The sequence below is a fragment of the Eptatretus burgeri genome, chromosome 16 (assembly GCF_056783735.1).
Source record: "Eptatretus burgeri isolate ZD-2024b chromosome 16, Ebu_testis_v1, whole genome shotgun sequence".
Taxonomy (NCBI): Eukaryota; Metazoa; Chordata; class Myxini; order Myxiniformes; family Myxinidae; genus Eptatretus; species Eptatretus burgeri.
The window spans coordinates 12,707,070-12,725,548 of record NC_140976.1 but is presented as its reverse complement, the minus strand read 5'-3'; the positions used below and the strand labels follow the sequence as shown (position 1 = coordinate 12,725,548).

The following is an 18,479-nucleotide window of genomic DNA, read 5'->3' as shown; positions in this document are numbered from 1 at the left end:
ACCTTGGTGTCGTATGCTATTCCTTGCAGGTGTTACATTTTGTAAGAATTGCTGTTCTAATCTATTCTAATCCGAACAGCCCGTTGCTGTTCTAATCCTGTTGACATTTTGAAGAAATAAAACTTTGGGGTCGAAAACCCTTCCCTATACCCACTAAGGAATGAGGCTGAGGATCATTCAATATTACTTTTTGACATCGCTCCAAAGGCTTTATAGAGCGATTATTAAAAAAAAAATCCTTTAAAATAAAAAAAAAAAATTGCCCTACAATATTCCTTGCCATCCACTGGTGAATCTCTGGAAGTTTGATGAAGATCCATTTGGCCATCGATGAGAAGCGCAAACCCATACCGAACAGGACCTCAAAAATGAAGTGAAAAGATCCTGGAAACTGAAGAGTGCTGAAATTGTGCCAGTGATAATTGGATCAACAGTAATTATGATGATGAAGAAGAACCTGATGGAGATCTTAAAACCCATCCCTGGGAATATTGATCAACGAACTGCAGTTGGAAGCTGTCCAAGGCTCAGTGACTATCCTCAAAACAAAATTTTGAGAACAAGACATCTTCACAGTTTGGTCCATGAATTGTGACATCCTCCCTCCCACTCCCTTTACTGAAACAGGCATGGATACTTTGAGACATGAGAGGACTCTGTCCCACCTTCTTATACCCACATATTGAGATAGCACACACACCCACACACACACCTCTCTCTTATAGTTAAATTTGAATTGTTCGTGGATTGTATAACCACAGGACGAGAGCAGGAAATACCAAACAAATGACATTTTCAATTGTATGAGTTTCCATTTTAGTTTCGGTCAATTATTTGTGTCACACGAGCGAAGGAATCTCCCTCGTAGCAGACAAATAAATGTGGTCCTTTCCCTGCCAATTACATGTTGAAGATAACGGCCTTGGGGGGGGGGGGGGTGGGATGGAGGATAAATATGATGATAATGATAACCAGCAGAGCACTTGATAGAGCGCATACCTCTGCCATGTAATGCCTGATCCATGAGAACATATCGGGCCCAATACATTTTTGAAATATGATATACAGTACGATATCGTTTTTGGTCCTATCAATGGTGAAGAATCGCTTCAAAAATTAAATAAACCAATGTCACCCGCAGGGTGACCCGTATCTTGCCAAAAGGTGACCACGTGTGACTTATTTAAGGTCACACTGAGGTGAACAGAGCTGCTATCCACCATGAGCGACTCCTTAAGGAATATCTGCCTACGAGAGATTCCGATGAGAATCGTTCTACATGAACCATGAAAAATATGTGTTTGCCTCATAACGTCACCAAATGACGTCATAATGCCTCAAGCTTGACATATCAAGAAAGCACTCATCGAGGTGTTCAATTTGAGCTACGACACGATATGGTTCCTAAAACTTGAAAATTTGACCTTGGGGTCAAATATGTTTGACCTTAGGCGCGAACCATGAAGGTCAAGGCCAATCGCCACCAAAAATTAATCAGCTGAGCGCCAGACCATGAACTATATTCCCATGAAGTTTGAAGACGATCCGATCAAAATTACTCAAAAAATAAGGGTTTCGTCAACTCCCCTGATTTGTGACAAAGTGACCTTGACCTTTGACCTTGACCTTCAAAAATGTATGCGCTGAAAGGGACCTCTATAGGCCTCTGATATGCGAAGTTACAAAAATTTCCAATGATAACTGTGCTCTGCAGAAATTTTTTTATACGTGATTACAGACAAAATAAAATAAAAAACATACAAGCTGACTAACATATCTTGCAAAAACTTCGTTTTGGCAAGATAACACAGAGAGAGAGAGAGAGAGAGAGAGAGAGAGAGAGAGAGAGAGAGAGAGAGAGAGAGAGAGAGAGAGAGAGAGAGAGAGAGAGAGAGAGAGAGATATATATAGAGAGATATATAGAGAGATATATAGAGAGATATATAGAGAGATATATATAGAGAGATATATATAGAGAGATATATATAGAGAGATATATATAGAGAGATATATAGAGAGATATATAGAGAGAGAGATAGATATAGATATAGATATAGATATAGATATAGATACACAAACCTTCACTTTCGGTGGTGGAGGTAAAAATGGTGCCTTGGAGGAGAGAATATAAACTGGGTTGATACCAGTCGGTGCAGTAGCCTGATGGCTTTGAATGAAGAGCTGCTTGTCTCATACATGTTCAGGATGTTTGAGTTGGTACAAAAGAATGCACTAATATTGTGTGACTCCATTCCAACGTTGTTTTGAAATGATAAAAAGCGTTGCATTGACTCGTCTCTTGACTTCTTGCGCAATTGTTTGCAGCTTGGCCAGTTCTGCAGTTTCTTCTGATTGGGCTGTCCCACAGTCATCTCGTCTCAAGTACAGACAGTTGTTCAACAGCCACGACAAAACCATGAGCGGTTTCCTCACCGGTACCACGTGACATTCCAGGGCATGCCCCTGCCATTCTTTCCACCTTCCTCCTCTTTAAACTTTGTCCATTAAGTCTGCACATTTTATCCTTGTATGACTCTAACTTTGACATCATTTACATATTTTGTTTGTCAGAGAATGGATGGACCTGCATGGACGTTTTAGAAATTTCTCGATGAGTAACAATTTGCTAAACTAGAGATGTCTAGAATGTGCTCCTGTCTCGTCTTCTTTCAGGTCCCCAAGCCAGATTTGTGCTCATGCAGTCCCGTTTGACGCAGCTCCAGCTTGCAACTATATGGTGAGCTTCATCTCTATGGGCAAAGGTCAAGGTTCATATATATATATATATATATATATATATATATATATATATATATATATATATATATATATATATATATATATATATATATATATGTGGAAATGCATTCTGCCGCATCATGGGTGGTGTTGTTTATTCTCACTGAGTTCCGTTCTTCTGGCAGGAGTTTCTCGGATATTGATCAGGATGGAAAGTTGACCGCAGAGGAGTTCATCCTGGCGATGCACCTCATAGACATGTGTCTCTCTGGCCAGCCCCTGCCCACCACCTTGCCAGCCGAGTTAATCCCACCAACTTTCAGGCACGATGGGTTTGAGATTTTGTTTTAAGGTTTTGTCGTACTTCCACCCTTTTTATTTTGCTCTCGCTGCTTGATGGTTAACCTCTGCCATCGAAGATGGATGGAGGTTACTGTTTTCACCCCTTTCTGTTTGTTTGTTTGTTTGTTTGTTTGTTTGTTTGTGAACAGTATTACGGAAAAACTCCTCGACGGATTTCGACGAAACTTGGTGGGTGTGGGGGGGGGGGGTAGGTCTGGTCCAAGGATCATGCCATTCGATTTTGGACTTGGTCCAAAATCCAATATGGCCGCTATGGCAGCCAATTTGAAAAAATATTTGAATTTTTTTCTTTTTTTGCATTTCTACATGTTTTAAGTGATTTCCAACAAAAAACATGCCAAAATTATAAATGCGGCTGATTTTGGAACTTCCGGTGGATATAACCACGTAAAATCAATTTCTGTCTCAAGGAATCTAGTTATGACGAATGAATTGAGTCTGTAAAAGTAAAAGGGAAAGTTGCAAACTATAACTCTGTGAGCACTGTTGACGTCAAATTGAATGAATAGGAGATCAGGTTCATTTGAGTGACCTAGCAGTATTGGCGGTGGAGGTTTTGCACTCTACAGAGTGCTCCCCCTCTAGTTTTAAAGACTGTATCTCTCTATACGATAACAAACATGTTGAAAACATATTTACATTCCCAATTTATCCGAAAGGCCGTCTCACAAAGAAGTAATTCAAATAACGTACACAAAACAGCTCATTAATATTCATGACCCTGGAAGTACCGAGCTTGCGATGCCTTGCGAGAGTGTTAGGGTAAATGAACACCTCCATTGTTCTGATTGACAGTTCTGCTATCTACCGTCATTGATCTAGCTTCGTCTTGTATATCTCGTACTCCAAATCGATTTATTTGTTCATAAAGGAAAGAGAAGTGGGGAAATTAGACATTTTGAATTTAGCTTGACATTGACTTGTAGGCTGAAAACTATGGGAGTTTGATTGTGTTGTCATTTAACTGTGTTTTCCCGTTTTTTGATACCTCTGCAGGCGAGGAAGGTCTGGTAGTGCTGCGGGGAGTGTCAGCGGTCCACTGCCGGAAGCTATGCTTGAGGAGCCAATCGTTGAGGAACCAGAGAAGAAATTGCCAGGTAAGTTGTGTGAATTTTGTAATCAAAGTTGCTTGTGGAACATTCTCACTTCTTGATCTCGGTCAATGATGAAGGGTCAGACTGAGCATCGCCCGTGTGTGTTTGTACTCTTTGCAGTGAGCTTTGAGGACAAAAAGCGTGAAAACTTTGAGAAAGGAAACCAAGAGCTGGAAAAGCGACGGATGGCACTGCAGGAGTTGCAGCGGGCTGAGCATGAGCGCCTGGCTCAGCGCGAAAGGGAGGAGCAGGAGCGGCGTGAGCGTGAGCGGGCAGATCAAGAGCGCAAACGCCTGCGTGAGCTTGAGCGGCAGCTGGAACGGCAGCGTGGGTTTGAGAGGCAGCGCGAGGAGGAGCGTCGTAAGGAACTTGAGCGGCGAGAGGTAGGCATGTCTGTTGAAGTTAAATATTATTTAAATATGCATTTTGGTTAAAGTTGCCGTTCAAATTGAAAGTCGAAGCTGATGGACAGTTGGATTTTACATATTGTGATAAAATCCAGTACAATTTATTGTCATCCTTTTGTGTAACGACTCGCTTCAGTTTGACATAAAGAGCTGCGTAATTTAATCTCATAAAGGATAGTTGAGTTTGAGATTGCTTAATATTGCAGGAATTTGGCCCGATGTCTTCTGTCGTGATTTTAATTCAGGCCTCACCATATTTGAAGCAACTGTCACATTTGTCATTGATTTTTATAGAGACGATCTCTACCACAATCTTTATGAACACCAGATAGAAGCACTGTTTCTCGTAGCACTTCGTTCGACCACTGCTCCCAGAAGAAGCAAGTTTGAACCAAGAAAAACTATTTCATGATGTTAAATGTCCACTTAATGTTAGGCAATAAAATGTTCAAACCAAGCAGTTGCTGTGCAGTGCATTCTTATGAGCAAGGCCTACATTTGAGTGCTGTTGAGTTTGGGGTGATGCATTGAGATGCCACTTGCTTAGCTTTTTTCTTACTCAATAAATCTCGGCGATGAGGGATCATACAAATGAGCAAATCGGGGGCAAAACACGACGACCGTCAAAGATGGGTACGCACGACCATCTTCCACCGTCTCAGTTGAAAGGGGAATTCGAACGAGGAAAAAGGCGATGACGCACTACCCCGAGTGGGATCGCAGGCATTTGTTGGATTTGAAACCTAACTTTTCTCAAAACCCCTGAAAGTTAGAGAGATCACTGAGCCGTGCTGTAATGGTAAGTATTTGGATTGAAAATCTAAAAATCGGGTGAGCCCCACCTTATGCTTTACAGGTGATTTCCATACAGACTCGTCAATATTTAATACAATTGGGATTGCACAATCCGTTCTCTCTCTCTCTCTGTCTCTCTCTCTGTCTCTGTCTCTGTCTCTGTCTCTGTCTCTGTCTCTGTCTGTGTCACTGCTGGTTACATCATCGGTTGGGACGCGGCTATGCCGCTGATGCAGTGTCCCCCTTACCAGTACACTGGTGCTCATTTTGCCGACCTCAGAAGGATGACAGGCTGAGTCAACCTCCTGGTGTATTTTAATTCAGCGGCCAACGGGGCTTGAACTCAGGACCCTAGGATCCCAAGCCAACACCAGGCTTTGTACCTTTACTAAAAGAGGGATTGATAACTTGGGTCTCCTCATTCGTAGCTGAATGAAATTTGTGACTCGGCAGAACCATTGTACATGTCTGAAAGTGAAGCAGCCACGGGTTCCATCACGTACAAGTGCACGAATGAAGAGCACTTGATTACACACTTTTTTTTTTCTTCATTTACTTATTTTTATTGGATGTAATCCAATGATAAGTGCTTCCCATCAACCCTTTGCAGTTGGAACAGGCAGCAGCATTAACTCCGCTGGGAGTAATCAGAACCGAGCAATTGATAAAAAAAAAAAACAATGCTGCCAAGATACTGCCACCTTGTGAAGGAGGACTAATCGTTTGTTGTTGTCTCTCCAAGTGTTACTATTGTTAATGTGCCTCTACTTTGTGCCATTCGTATTGTAATGACACATTTGATCTTGGCAGTGTTTTCGTTTTGGGGAGGATGTGTGATTGAGACAGACTTGCTGAGTCGATGGTCGGGAAAATGTGCTGTGTTCCTACTTTTCATGTTGCGTCTTCACTCGGATGGCGTTGACCGGTGGGCTCTTTCGGGCTTTGTCAACATTTTTTTTTTATTATTATTATTATTTTTTTTAAATTGCCGACGTAGTGTTTTCGCCTCATTTCCTTATGCTCTTGATTTTGTAGATTTGAGTCGCCTATAGTTCCTGACGCGATTGCCTCTGTGCACAAGCCGTTGATCGCCTTGTGAGCAAGAACATGTGACCGCTATCCCCAAATTATTTGCACACTTTTAAATTTACTTCATTTATTCTTTTCCTGCAGATACAAACAAAAAATACTCTCGCAAATTGGTATTTAAGACGTCATGTTTTGTCTGCTGCTTTTTTTCCACCCTGACTAACGATCACACAAGTTGTTCTTTGCCGCTGTATCACAATGAGGAAGATGATTGCATACGGATGTGTAAGTTTTGTGAATGATGCTATCGTGGAAATGTAACCGTGGAGCGTAAGAGCTTTTGGTGCCTTCATGTTGGGAGTGCTTCCTCATCAAATGGAATGGGTGATATTTCAATGATTCAAAAACGAGTTTGTTTGGAAGAAGAAGCTTTGGCTTTGGTATCATTTTCTGTGCAAGTGGACTGTTAATGGATATTTTCTGCCTGGGTGGCCATGTAATTATTTTTCATCCCAAATGCCATGATGAATTCAGACATCCTTCAAACTTGGAAGGGTCACGGTACAGCGCTTGTGGATTGGTTTTCTGCAGGAAAAGCCCTCTGCCAGTTTAACCTCACCGTGTCTATGGCAGGCTGCAAAACGCGAACTGGAGCGACAGCGACAACTGGAATGGGAGCGTCTCCGGTGCCAGGAGCTAATGTCTCAGCGGCACCAACAACAGGAGGCACTTGCCACCTTGCGTGCCCAAAAGAAAACTTTGGAGCTGGAGTTGGAAGCACTGGTGAGCATATTAGTTCTTGATAACGACAATAAATAAGAGATCAATTGGTTCCCTGCACTTGACTGACCAGGTATGCTGGCGATTTGCTTTTACCCCCTGGAACAGGCACAGTGCAGGTATTCTTGTATAGAATTAATTTGTTTGCAAAGAGGTTGCCTCAGCATTTTTTTTTGTGAAAGATAAAGCCATCGAGGAGCCGCCATTCCTCATCACGTTTGTGGCTGTGTGATAACCCCCACCCCCTTTTTGCCCTCCTAGGATGACAAGAAGCAGCAGATGGAGGGAAAGTTGCAAGATCTTCATGGACGCCTTGACGGGGAACGAGCTGACCTGGAGCAGACTATTCGTACAAGGGAGCAGCAACTGGCTGAGAACGATGAGCTGCAACATCGGTTGCAGGTTTGGTCGTTGGGAATCGAGCTTTGTAGAGATAGCGGGTTGAATAATAACTGGCAGTCTTTGGAACAGTTGTGAAACCTTAACTTCTTCCTGTTTGTTCGCAAGTTGTGCGAACACAAAATAAAGCCTTTTGAGGAAGTTCTTACCCAACTGATAATCAAAACGATGGAAATGCTGATGTTGACCATTCATCCTGTACAGGACTGCCAGAAGCAGCTGGGTGGAAAAGTGCCAGAGAAGCAGGCTTTGGCAGAGCAGCTGAAGCAACTGGAGCAGGGTATCTCACCAGGTTCGACTTGAGTGTTATTCTAAAATGGGTGTTCTCTTTATTGAGTTTGTCATAATTGTACCTTGACTACCTACAGGTGTCATGGTAAAACATGAACAGCCGTTTTTATATTTTGTGATTAATTTTGACTCCTACGAGGTGACTTTCACTGAACTTAACTTTTTAATCGATTCGCAATGTTACTCTGTGATAAAACTTTGATGCAACCGTGTGATTGAGTGTTGAGGTTGATAGGCAGCCTGTGTGCTCATCGTGCTGTCCAGCAGAGAGCTTTGTGACTCTGCATAAGGCACATGCAGCACGGGAGACCGTGTGCCAGGGGCTGCGTGAGCAGCTGCAGCGCATGCAAAATGATATCGAAGATCGACAGCAGGAGATCGACACCTCCAAGAGACAACTGCAGGTCTTCTTGTTTTCTTTACACCCCCATCCCTACTCCCTCCTCCCCGACCACACAGACAAGCACATACACCGATAATGAAAATACTGATTTTTCTGGTTTGCCTTGCCTGCGGGTCTTGTCTCCCAGGAAATGCGGGAAATGCTCGTCAAACAGCAACAGCATCGAGCCGAAGAGATGGTGGAGCGGCGGGAAGCTGAGCGGCGGGAAGCTGAGCGGCGGGAAGCTGAGCGGCGGGAGTTGGAGCGGCGAGAAGTGGAGCAGCGGGAAGCTGAAGAGCGTGCAAGAGTCGAGCGAGAGGCCGAAGAGAGGTCTCGGCGTCAGGTAGAGCAGCGCGAAAAAGAAGCAAAGGAAGCACTTGAGAAAGCTCGGCTACATCGTGATACAGAGCAGCAAGAGGCTGTGCAGCGGGAAATGAAGGAACGAGAAACAAGCCGGTAAGGCGGTGATTGGATGTTTTTTGAATTGAATCATTTGGTTGCCGTTCACATGAAACATGCTAACCATCTGATCAACATGTATATGGTGCAGAAACTGCTGCCCAGACAGGAAACGCACTCTGCGATATCAAGGAACCTCCAAGAAGTGCAGATCACTTGCTGCCTGGAGTCCAAGCAGGAATTTGGAACTTAGCCAGGGTGCCGGCGATAGCTCCCCTACTCTTTGTGAATATATTCGTTGAATCTAACCGTAAACATAAAAAAAGAAAACTTGCATTTTCAGGAGGAAAAAATAAAAAAAAAACTATGTTATATTCTTTTTTAGTAAAACATTATTTGCTTCCAGTTCGGAAGTTCTTTTCCAAGCATGCATACACCTGCAATGCAAAATGAACCTTCTGAATGTTGGCCTAATTTGACGCCATGTTGATACAGTTGGTCTTCGGTTTTTAGAGACTCTGCACATTTATTTTGGTGATTCGTAAATGTTTTGCAAGTCCTTGAAACCAAATGTCATCCAGGGTCAGTGAGAGCAAAAGTGGGAACTGGTGAAGCTGTTTACTCACGTTCTGGCCTCCGGCTGACTCTCTTTTGAAGTACATACACGAAGCTTTGTTTCTATGGTACACAGCTGTTAGCTTGAGGAACCAGCCTTCAGAAAGGCTGCTGATGGAAGTCAGACTCTTGCCTTCTGGGATTTACCCCCCCCTCCCAAACTCAGGCTAGTACGCAGGATTTTTGATGAGGGGGGGGGGGGGTAGGCGGTATGTATCTTCCAAAAGTTGGACCGTTGAGAGCATGAAAGCGCCACACCATCATGGCCGTTGTGGGATGGGATGCACGCCGCCTAGCTTTACCACGAAAGGGAAAGTGTGAAATTCAGAGCACAATAGGTTATCATTTTGGGATGTTTTCAGGCCATATGTCAATATGGCATCAACCTGGCAGCATAAAAGATATGATTTCATTGATTGAAGTTTCATTGATTGAAGACGAGAAACACCACGTCAGAAAAAGTAACATAATATGAATGCACAGATTTGCATACATGTACTTTTCTTTTAAAAAAATATTACAAGTAAGTTCATCATTAAGATCAATCGGTCATGTTTGTAGTCACTACTTGTGAGGGGGTGGGGGTTTAAGAAAAGACTAGAAACGATCTATTGGACATGAATTGGATGATCAAAAGCATGATTTTTTTTCCCAATTACATTCTCACAGGTAAACGTAGGCCATATGCAGCATAATGAGAGGATCTGATCAAGTTTTCAATAATACATCGAGGCAGGTACTTCCCATTTGCTTAATCTTTCAGAAGCGTTCCAAGTTCCAGCCTTCTCTGGTGCTTCATGGCAAACGGATCCACCACCCTTTCCTTATCAATGTCAAAGTCTGAGTGGATGTGCATTGGGGCCAATGCAGGCGACCTGTCCTGCAGGTCCCATGTACGGACTTGCAGCACCTCCTCGTATCCTCTGTCAGGTCCTTTTCAATAACCGTTTTATAACCGCTAATATGATCAATCCAGTTTTTGTTGTGTGTATTTTTATTATTAACCCCGCCAAGCCTGGTGTTTGCTTAATGGTTAAGGTGTCTGGCTTGCGACCTTAGAGTCTTGAGTTTGAGCCCCTGTCGTGCAGTTGAAATAACACCAGGTGGGTTGACTGTCATCCTTCCGAGGTTGGCAAAATGGGTACCAGCTTACTAGTAATGGGCACTGCATCAGCGGCACAGTCTTGTCGTCCTTCCAGAAATTATGCATCCGGCAGCCACAGGCTGCATACGAAACAACATTCTCGTTCTCGTTGAGAGTGTGATGCCTTAATCGTTTTTCTTGATGTTATTGTTCTTGTACGATATTCCTCTTGATGTTGTAATAATTACACTGTGATGTGAGAGACTAAGGGAAGTGATTGATGCCCTTTTGTGCACGGCTCTTCACTGCATGAGCAGATTGATGAGGGAAGAAGCAGGAGATGAAGGTGAGAAGGTCAAGAGGCATACTCGGCAGGATGGGGAGGGAAGGGATCAGTCCTCAACGTCCAGAACCGATCTGAGGAGCCAGCAGAGGCAGGAGTTGCAAGATAAACTGAGCAAAGTACTGCAGAGGCAGCAGGAGGTGGCGCCGCCACCCCAGCTCGCTGGTACGTTTGCGGATCCTCTGTGGGGAAGATTCATGCCGCACAATATGTTGATGGGACGGGTGATCGGTTTTGCACATTGAAATTCAGAAATCCGATTAATGTCAATTGTGTTGCATGAGCAACATGTAGACGATTACCCGGTTTGTTTTGCTGCCGTACATGGCGTAGGCTCGACGGAGAACAAGATAATGTATTACCGTGCGCTGTACCCTTTCGATGCACGGAATCAGGATGAGCTTTCGATCCACCCTGGTGACGTCATCCTGGTAAGTATTTAATTCGTGTTGTTTCACCTTTAGTTTGTCGTGCCAGAGCCTGCCGAAGGAACGTTAAGAGTTGAACATCACCACAGGGTTCTAGGGAATGTGTGCATTGTCCGTTTGCTGGTCAAAGTCTGCATTAACAATTCCTTTCTCACCCCGTGCTTTGCTTATGGAGGTGAAAAGTGATTGGGTAAGTGGTAACCATTTCCCCCTCACCGAAACAGCCGAGGTTGGCCCGTTTCGCGTTCCCATCTGAGTGCACGGCTCACGATGCTGGAAACGTAAGGTGCAAGTCCCACATCCTGTGTCGATGTGGCCTTTGCCTGCTTTTGTCCTCGTTGATGTAAAAAAAAAAATGTCGTGTCGTTTTATTTATTTATGTCCCTGTCCTGCATGTGCTTTGTGCACAAGCTTCTCCATTTCCACAGTGATTCGAAAAACCGTAATGTGTCAGCATTTGCAAAGCTGCCATTAAAGCTGCTCTATTTTCTTCTTCTTCCTCACCTTCTTCTTTCTCCTCTTCTCTTCCCCTTCTTCTTTCTCCTCTTCTCTTCCCTTTATAAGGTGGCCTACCTATAATTAATTTGTGAATCTGCCCGTCTATAACCTAAATGTCTCGCCTAATTTTAAATAACCCACCATCTTGCTCGCCCCCTCAATAAGCTTGGCCTGGAGTTTTCGGGTGAAAGTTTTGTCGCGCTCCTTTCTTGTGGAAGGTCTTTCGGATGCGATAAACAATACGTTTAACTGAGGGTTAAGTTGATTTAACCTTAAGGTGGATTTTATATTCTTTGTTTTTCCGATTTATTTCAGCCACTTGAATGAAGTTGCTTTTGGTTTTGTCAGTACCAGCGCACAAGCCCCGTCGCTTTGCTGACTGGTTTAATCAAAAGGCTGCATATTGTACCTTACAAACACATTGCATGTCGATCTGTGAGTATCAATGGGGATGTAAAACGCGTGGGGAAAAAAAAGGATCATTTATAACACGTAGTAGTTGTTACCCCGCTCACGTGAAGCGAAAAGCAGGATTCAGCAGTTGGTTCATAAAGGACACAAACAACAGGCATGAGGAACTAATGTAACGTGTCGAATAAGGTGGTGTAGAACAGTGCTACTCAAAGTGGTGGTAAGTGGACTGGTGCCGGTACGTGAGTCATTGACTGCCAGTCCGCGGCGAGTTTCCAGTTTCACATTATCATAATATATAACATGTAATGTATAAAATCTTGAAAAATAATATATTTAAGCCGACAAATTCAAAATACGAGAGAGAGAAGTCGATATATATATATATATATATATATATATATATATATATATATATATATATATATATATATATATATATATATATATATATATATATATATATATATATATATATATGTGTGTATATGTCAACTTTTATTATATTCATTATATTTTAATATTTTTCCGGTATAAATTAATATTACTACGGATGTTCAAACAATATTTTCTCGGATCATAAACAAATATGGCACAAATATGGTACCGGTCCCTGGCACATTGGAAAAAAAAAACTTGCCGGTCCGCCACATCAGATAGTTTGAGAAGCACTGGTGTAGAAGACTGTGCATCAACAGCAGTAAAGTTCAGAATATATATTTTTTCTTACAGCCTTTAAAACTTTTATTTTATTTTATTTGAGTTGTATGCATGAATACTACAGAACACAAATCACCTTCTTGGCACTTTCAAAAACCTGTTTAGCAGAACTGGGAAAAATATTATTTACGTCGTTTCATGCCCTGAGGGCAGAGTAGCTGTGAGATTCAGCATTCAGACAAATATAGTGGTGCCTTGTGCTCTTTATTTAGTGCAAAACGCAACGCAAGGGTTTAATTGACCCTTCCCACGTCCTTTTTTAAATTATTATTATATATTTTTTTTCCTCAAGATTTTGTGGGGTAAGGTGTTTTTTGAACTCTCCTGGTTTCAAATAGAAAGGGGTTGGAGTTGAGTCTGTTTGCATTTAAGCCTATAAGGCTGTCTGGCGAGTGGTGGTATCTAAAGGGTGGCCAAGAACTTCGCTGCCTGACCTCCACATGATGAGTTCTCCTCCCCCCCAGCAGACTCACAAGGTGGTGGCCACTGTCTCCCTCCCCCTCCCCCTGGATGGGTTTTTCTTTAAATTCTCTCCTCACTCGCAGTTCCATTTTTCCTTTGCTCTCCCACCTTCCCAGACCTTTTCCTTTGGTTGTTACGGGACCAATGGCCATAAGTGGTGTTGATTTCCATATAAATGTTTCGGGGTGTGCGCGTGTTAAAATGTTTTTATTACATTGTTGTTAAATTTCCGCGCCACGTCGTGAGATTAACTTATTGCTGTCTTGGTGGAAAAAGTTCTGCCAGCACATGAAAGAGCCACTGGTTAAGGTGCGAAGTAGGTGGTCATGTGACCTTTCACATGTGCTCTGTTCAAATTCAGGCAATTGGGTTTTTTTATCTTTTTTTTCCAAGTTGAGGCTCATGTAAGAGCTAATACACAGAAACATTTAACAAGGCAGGAGACAGGGGTGGGAGAGGGAAGCACAAAATAGTGGGGAACAAACAATAGCGTGTCTGTGGAAGGGAGAGGGATGAGGTGGGGTACACGGGGTAAACAAGATGGTACTACAGAGACTTTCAGGAAGAAAAACGGGGAATTTGAAGGAGATGGGTTTTTGGTGGATTAACGGGGGTAGGAAAGATCAAGATTTTGGATGGGGGAAAATATGAGATGGTGGTGAACAGCTGTTTTGAAGACCTGGAGGGAGGAGTGGGTTGCTCATTTTTTTTGGGGGGGGAGGGGGGTAGAAATGCCAAGTGAGGCAGTGGTCCATCAACACCCAGTCGCTTTCAAAAAAGGTCTAAGTTTTCAAAGTTCCAACCACACTTGGTTTTGTTTTCCCTCTCTCCCATTTGTGGGCTTGCTTTCTTTTGTTTGTTCAATCATGCGCTTCCTTAGAACCCCCTTCATTTGTTGAATTTATAACACCCCAAGACATCACCTACCTATTATCCTTTTTGGAAAGGATATCGAAAAATATATAAATTAATTTCTCGAGTATTTTCTTGCCACATTGTCATTAAAATGGTCACTGTTTTATTTTCACTTTGCCATTCAGTCTCCTGACACCATCTTGTTTTGTTTCCAGTTTGCCATGTGAAACAGATATTGCATCATCAAGGTTAATTCAAACACTGGATTGTAAATGTTTCATTTCACATTATGTGGGACTGCATATCGATTTGTAAAATATTTCTCTGCAACTCCACAATTTGCTGCACTAGCCATGCATATAACCTGCGTTCGCAGTGCATTTTCAAGTTTGCTTTCATGCGTGCGGCTGCATCGAGGTTCCTATATTTTTGGTAGGTGGATGAGAGCCAGACTGGAGAGCCGGGCTGGCTTGGAGGGGAGCTCAATGGGAAGACGGGCTGGTTTCCTGCGAATTATGCAGAGCGACTGGGAGATGGTGGTGGTACACCCGGATTTCACCCCGAGTCCTCCGACCAGAATACGAACGCGAGCAACTGGGCGGACTTCAGCACGGCGTGAGTCTCAGCTCGGGCTCCGCTTGTTTTTGGTTTGCATCATTCAGGGAATGAGGAGGAGACATTATTTAATTATCCCGCTTCTAAATACAGAATATCGACTGATAGGAAAAATGCAAATGTCTCCATTACTTAAGTGTGAGTTGCAGAAACACCACAAATAATAGATGGGTCTTGCAACAGATGCTGATTCGCAATTTGTTTGATGGACTGGAGAGATGAGCACAATTGAAATGGAAGTGTTTCAAAATCGAGGTGGAGGGAGGGGGTGGAGCGGGGAACAGCATGAGAATAATGCAGGAGCTAATGAGATTAAAGTGTGGGATAAAAACGAGTGAAGGTGAATGTGTACTTTTGAACAGCAGATGGTTGGCCAGTAGCATTGATAAAACATTGAAGCAGGTATGTCGCCTGCAGGTAATCTACAACAGGAAAAACAACCTTTAAGCTCATGCTCTTAACTTGACGGACTCCCAAAATTTCTCACCGAGCAACACATTTTCCAGTCCAAAGTGGAGAAGCGTTTCGATGATCTGCAAATGAATGCTTTGTGAAATGCTTCGGCCAGTTTGACCACAGAAGCTTGAGTTGCTTTCGTCAAGAATGGAAAATTGCCAAAACTGTAGAATGAAGAACTACTTGATTGCTCGTGAAGGCTGGCATTGGTCTGTGTCAGTGGACAAGTAGAGTGATGGATGAAATCAACAGAACGTTGATCTAACTGCCATGGGAAGCAAGGAGGGCAGTGACGCAACAAGCAGGGAAAAGAACGAACATTAAAAGAGAAAGGGGAGGAAATGTATCAACAGACTTGAATGTGGGACACAAGACCACACAGCTTTGACAAGGACACACGAACCGAGCACAAAAATGCAAGCATGGGCTCTCGCCAAAACCTGCAAACACATGAGATCAATAAATTAACAACTGTTGAATGAGACGATTCTTGAACACGTATTATATCCTCTTTCTCAAGGCTCTTTCCTCAGATTAGAGAGGTTGACGTCTGCCCTCGAAGGAACCCAGAACCGCAACCAGAAGGAGTGAGTAAGGCCAAGACTTGCAACAAGCCAATTGATTCAAACAAGCAGCCAATTAATGTTTGTAGAAGGTGAATGATGCAGTCGTTGGGATCGTCAAGAGGTTACTTTGAACACAGATTTCTTATTTGGGAACCCATTTTGTACTTGAAGCTATCTTTGTTGGAGGAACATCGAACGTTGTCTTTTACAAGCGATGCAGTTGAAAAGGAAAATATTGCAGCTTGGGATTTGGTATTTTTGAAGTGCAAGAGGGGGATGTGCAAGTGCAAGTCTGACTGCAGGATGCCATCATGGCCAGTTTTATCAACCTATTATGTCCTAATTTGGATACCATTTCGAAGTTGTCGATGTGCTATTCTTGTTGGTTTTGTTACTTGCGAAATCGAAGATTCAAAAGTAGGTTGGTTGGTCTGGTCCGTTATTCAGTCTGTCTGTCTGTCAATCGCCTGCAGGTCGCATTTTTACTCCGATCTTCACGAAGCTTAACCACTTGGTAGAGGTAGTGACAAGCTGGAAGCCAATTGTTTTTAAGGTCAAGGTCACATCGACAATTTTCATCCAATTGATTTGATACAGATATCCGGATATATATATATATATATATATATATATATATATATATATATATATATAATTATATATATATATATATATATATATATATATATATATTTATATACACATGCAAGTACCACCTGCCGCTTGGCTGATGAGAATATTAAAGGGGTGTGGGGTGGGAGAGCGAGGAGGGAGGAGAGAGAGAGAGGAAGGGTGGGGGAAGTAAGGCAGCTGGAGGTGAGAGGAAGGGAAGGCAGACATGCAGTGGAGCATTAATTACTATTCATACCGTCTCGTCAAAACGATTCTGCATAAAATAATAGTGAACATGGAAACAAAATAATGTCTGAAATCCATTTTCTACCTGTCGTACTGTAAATACCGCCTGGAGACGAACGCTGCCTGGGCAAGTTTGGAGACAAACAAACAAACACTATCCACAGATAAACAACTCCATTCGGACACGTCCGGAGAGGGGAGAGAAAGATGTGTGGAAGGGTGCTGTGCTGCTCTGTACAGGGTGAGGATATAAGAATATATATATATATATATATATATATATATATATATATATATATATATATATATATATATATATATATATATCTTATGGATGGGGAGTTAGAGCAGAGAGATGTAATGCTTAATGAACAACACTGACACTGACACATACACATGCACACTGACACATGCACACTGACACATGCACACTGACACATACACATACACACTGACACATACACATACACACTGACACATACACACTGACACATACACACTGACACATACACACTGACACACATACACACTGACACACTGACACACTGACACACTGACACACTGACACACTGACACACTGACACACTGACACACTGACACACTGACACACTGACACACTGACACACTGACACACTGACACATACACACTGACACTGACACTGACACATACACACTGACACTGACACATACACACTGACACTGACACATACACACTGACACATACACATACACACTGACACATACACATACACACTGACACATACACACTGACACACTGACACACTGACACACTGACACACTGACACGCTGACACACTGACACGCTGACACATGCACGCTGACACATGCACGCTGACACATGCACGCTGACACATGCACGCTGACACATGCACGCTGACACATGCACGCTGACACATGCACGCTGACACATGCACGCTGACACATGCACACTGACACATACACATACACACTGACTGACACATACACATACACACTGACTGACACATACACATACACACTGACTGACACATACACATACACACTGACTGACACACGCACATACACACTGACACACTGACACATACACATACACATACACACTGACACACTGACACATACACATACACATACACACTGACACACTGACACATACACATACACATACACACTGACACACTGACACACTGACACATACACATACACATACACACTGACACACTGACACATACACATACACATACACACTGACACACTGACACATACACATACACATACACACTGACACACTGACACATACACATACACATACACACTGACACACTGACACATACACATACACACTGACACACTGACACACTGACACATACACATACACACTGACACACTGACACACTGACACATACACATACACACTGACACACTGACACACTGACACATACACATACACACTGACACACTGACACATACACATACACATACACACTGACACATACACATACACATACACACTGACACACTGACACATACACATACACATACACACTGACACACTGACACATACACATACACACTGACACACTGACACATACACATACACACTGACACACTGACACACTGACACATACACATACACACTGACACACTGACACATACACATACACACTGACACACTGACACATACACATACACACTGACACACTGACACACTGACACATACACATACACACTGACACACTGACACACTGACACATACACACTGACACACTGACACATACACATACACACTGACACACTGACACATACACATACACACTGACACACTGACACATACACATACACATACACACTGACACATACACATACACATACACACTGACACACTGACACATAC

The 18,479-nt window shown here is 42.8% G+C and overlaps 1 protein-coding gene across 7 annotated transcripts in view; it reads left to right on the top strand.

Annotated features, from left to right (window-relative positions):
• LOC147010534 (intersectin-1-like) overlaps window positions 1-18,479 on the top strand; it is a 94,398-nt gene that overhangs the window by 29,195 nt on the left and 46,724 nt on the right. For 6 of the 7 annotated variants that reach the window (XM_085859497.1, XM_085859498.1, XM_085859495.1 and 3 more), the window contains 13 exons: window positions 2,326-2,435; window positions 2,674-2,737; window positions 2,925-3,062; window positions 4,099-4,199; window positions 4,317-4,579; window positions 7,061-7,210; window positions 7,469-7,609; window positions 7,811-7,898; window positions 8,162-8,301; window positions 8,428-8,735; window positions 10,695-10,885; window positions 11,054-11,151; window positions 14,531-14,709. In XM_085859497.1, the coding sequence (XP_085715623.1) occupies window positions 2,326-2,435; window positions 2,674-2,737; window positions 2,925-3,062; window positions 4,099-4,199; window positions 4,317-4,579; window positions 7,061-7,210; window positions 7,469-7,609; window positions 7,811-7,898; window positions 8,162-8,301; window positions 8,428-8,735; window positions 10,695-10,885; window positions 11,054-11,151; window positions 14,531-14,709 (1,971 nt within the window). The remainder of the gene's footprint in view (window positions 1-2,325; window positions 2,436-2,673; window positions 2,738-2,924; window positions 3,063-4,098; window positions 4,200-4,316; window positions 4,580-7,060; window positions 7,211-7,468; window positions 7,610-7,810; window positions 7,899-8,161; window positions 8,302-8,427; window positions 8,736-10,694; window positions 10,886-11,053; window positions 11,152-14,530; window positions 14,710-18,479) is intronic. The other variant, XM_085859496.1, reaches the window with a different exon arrangement.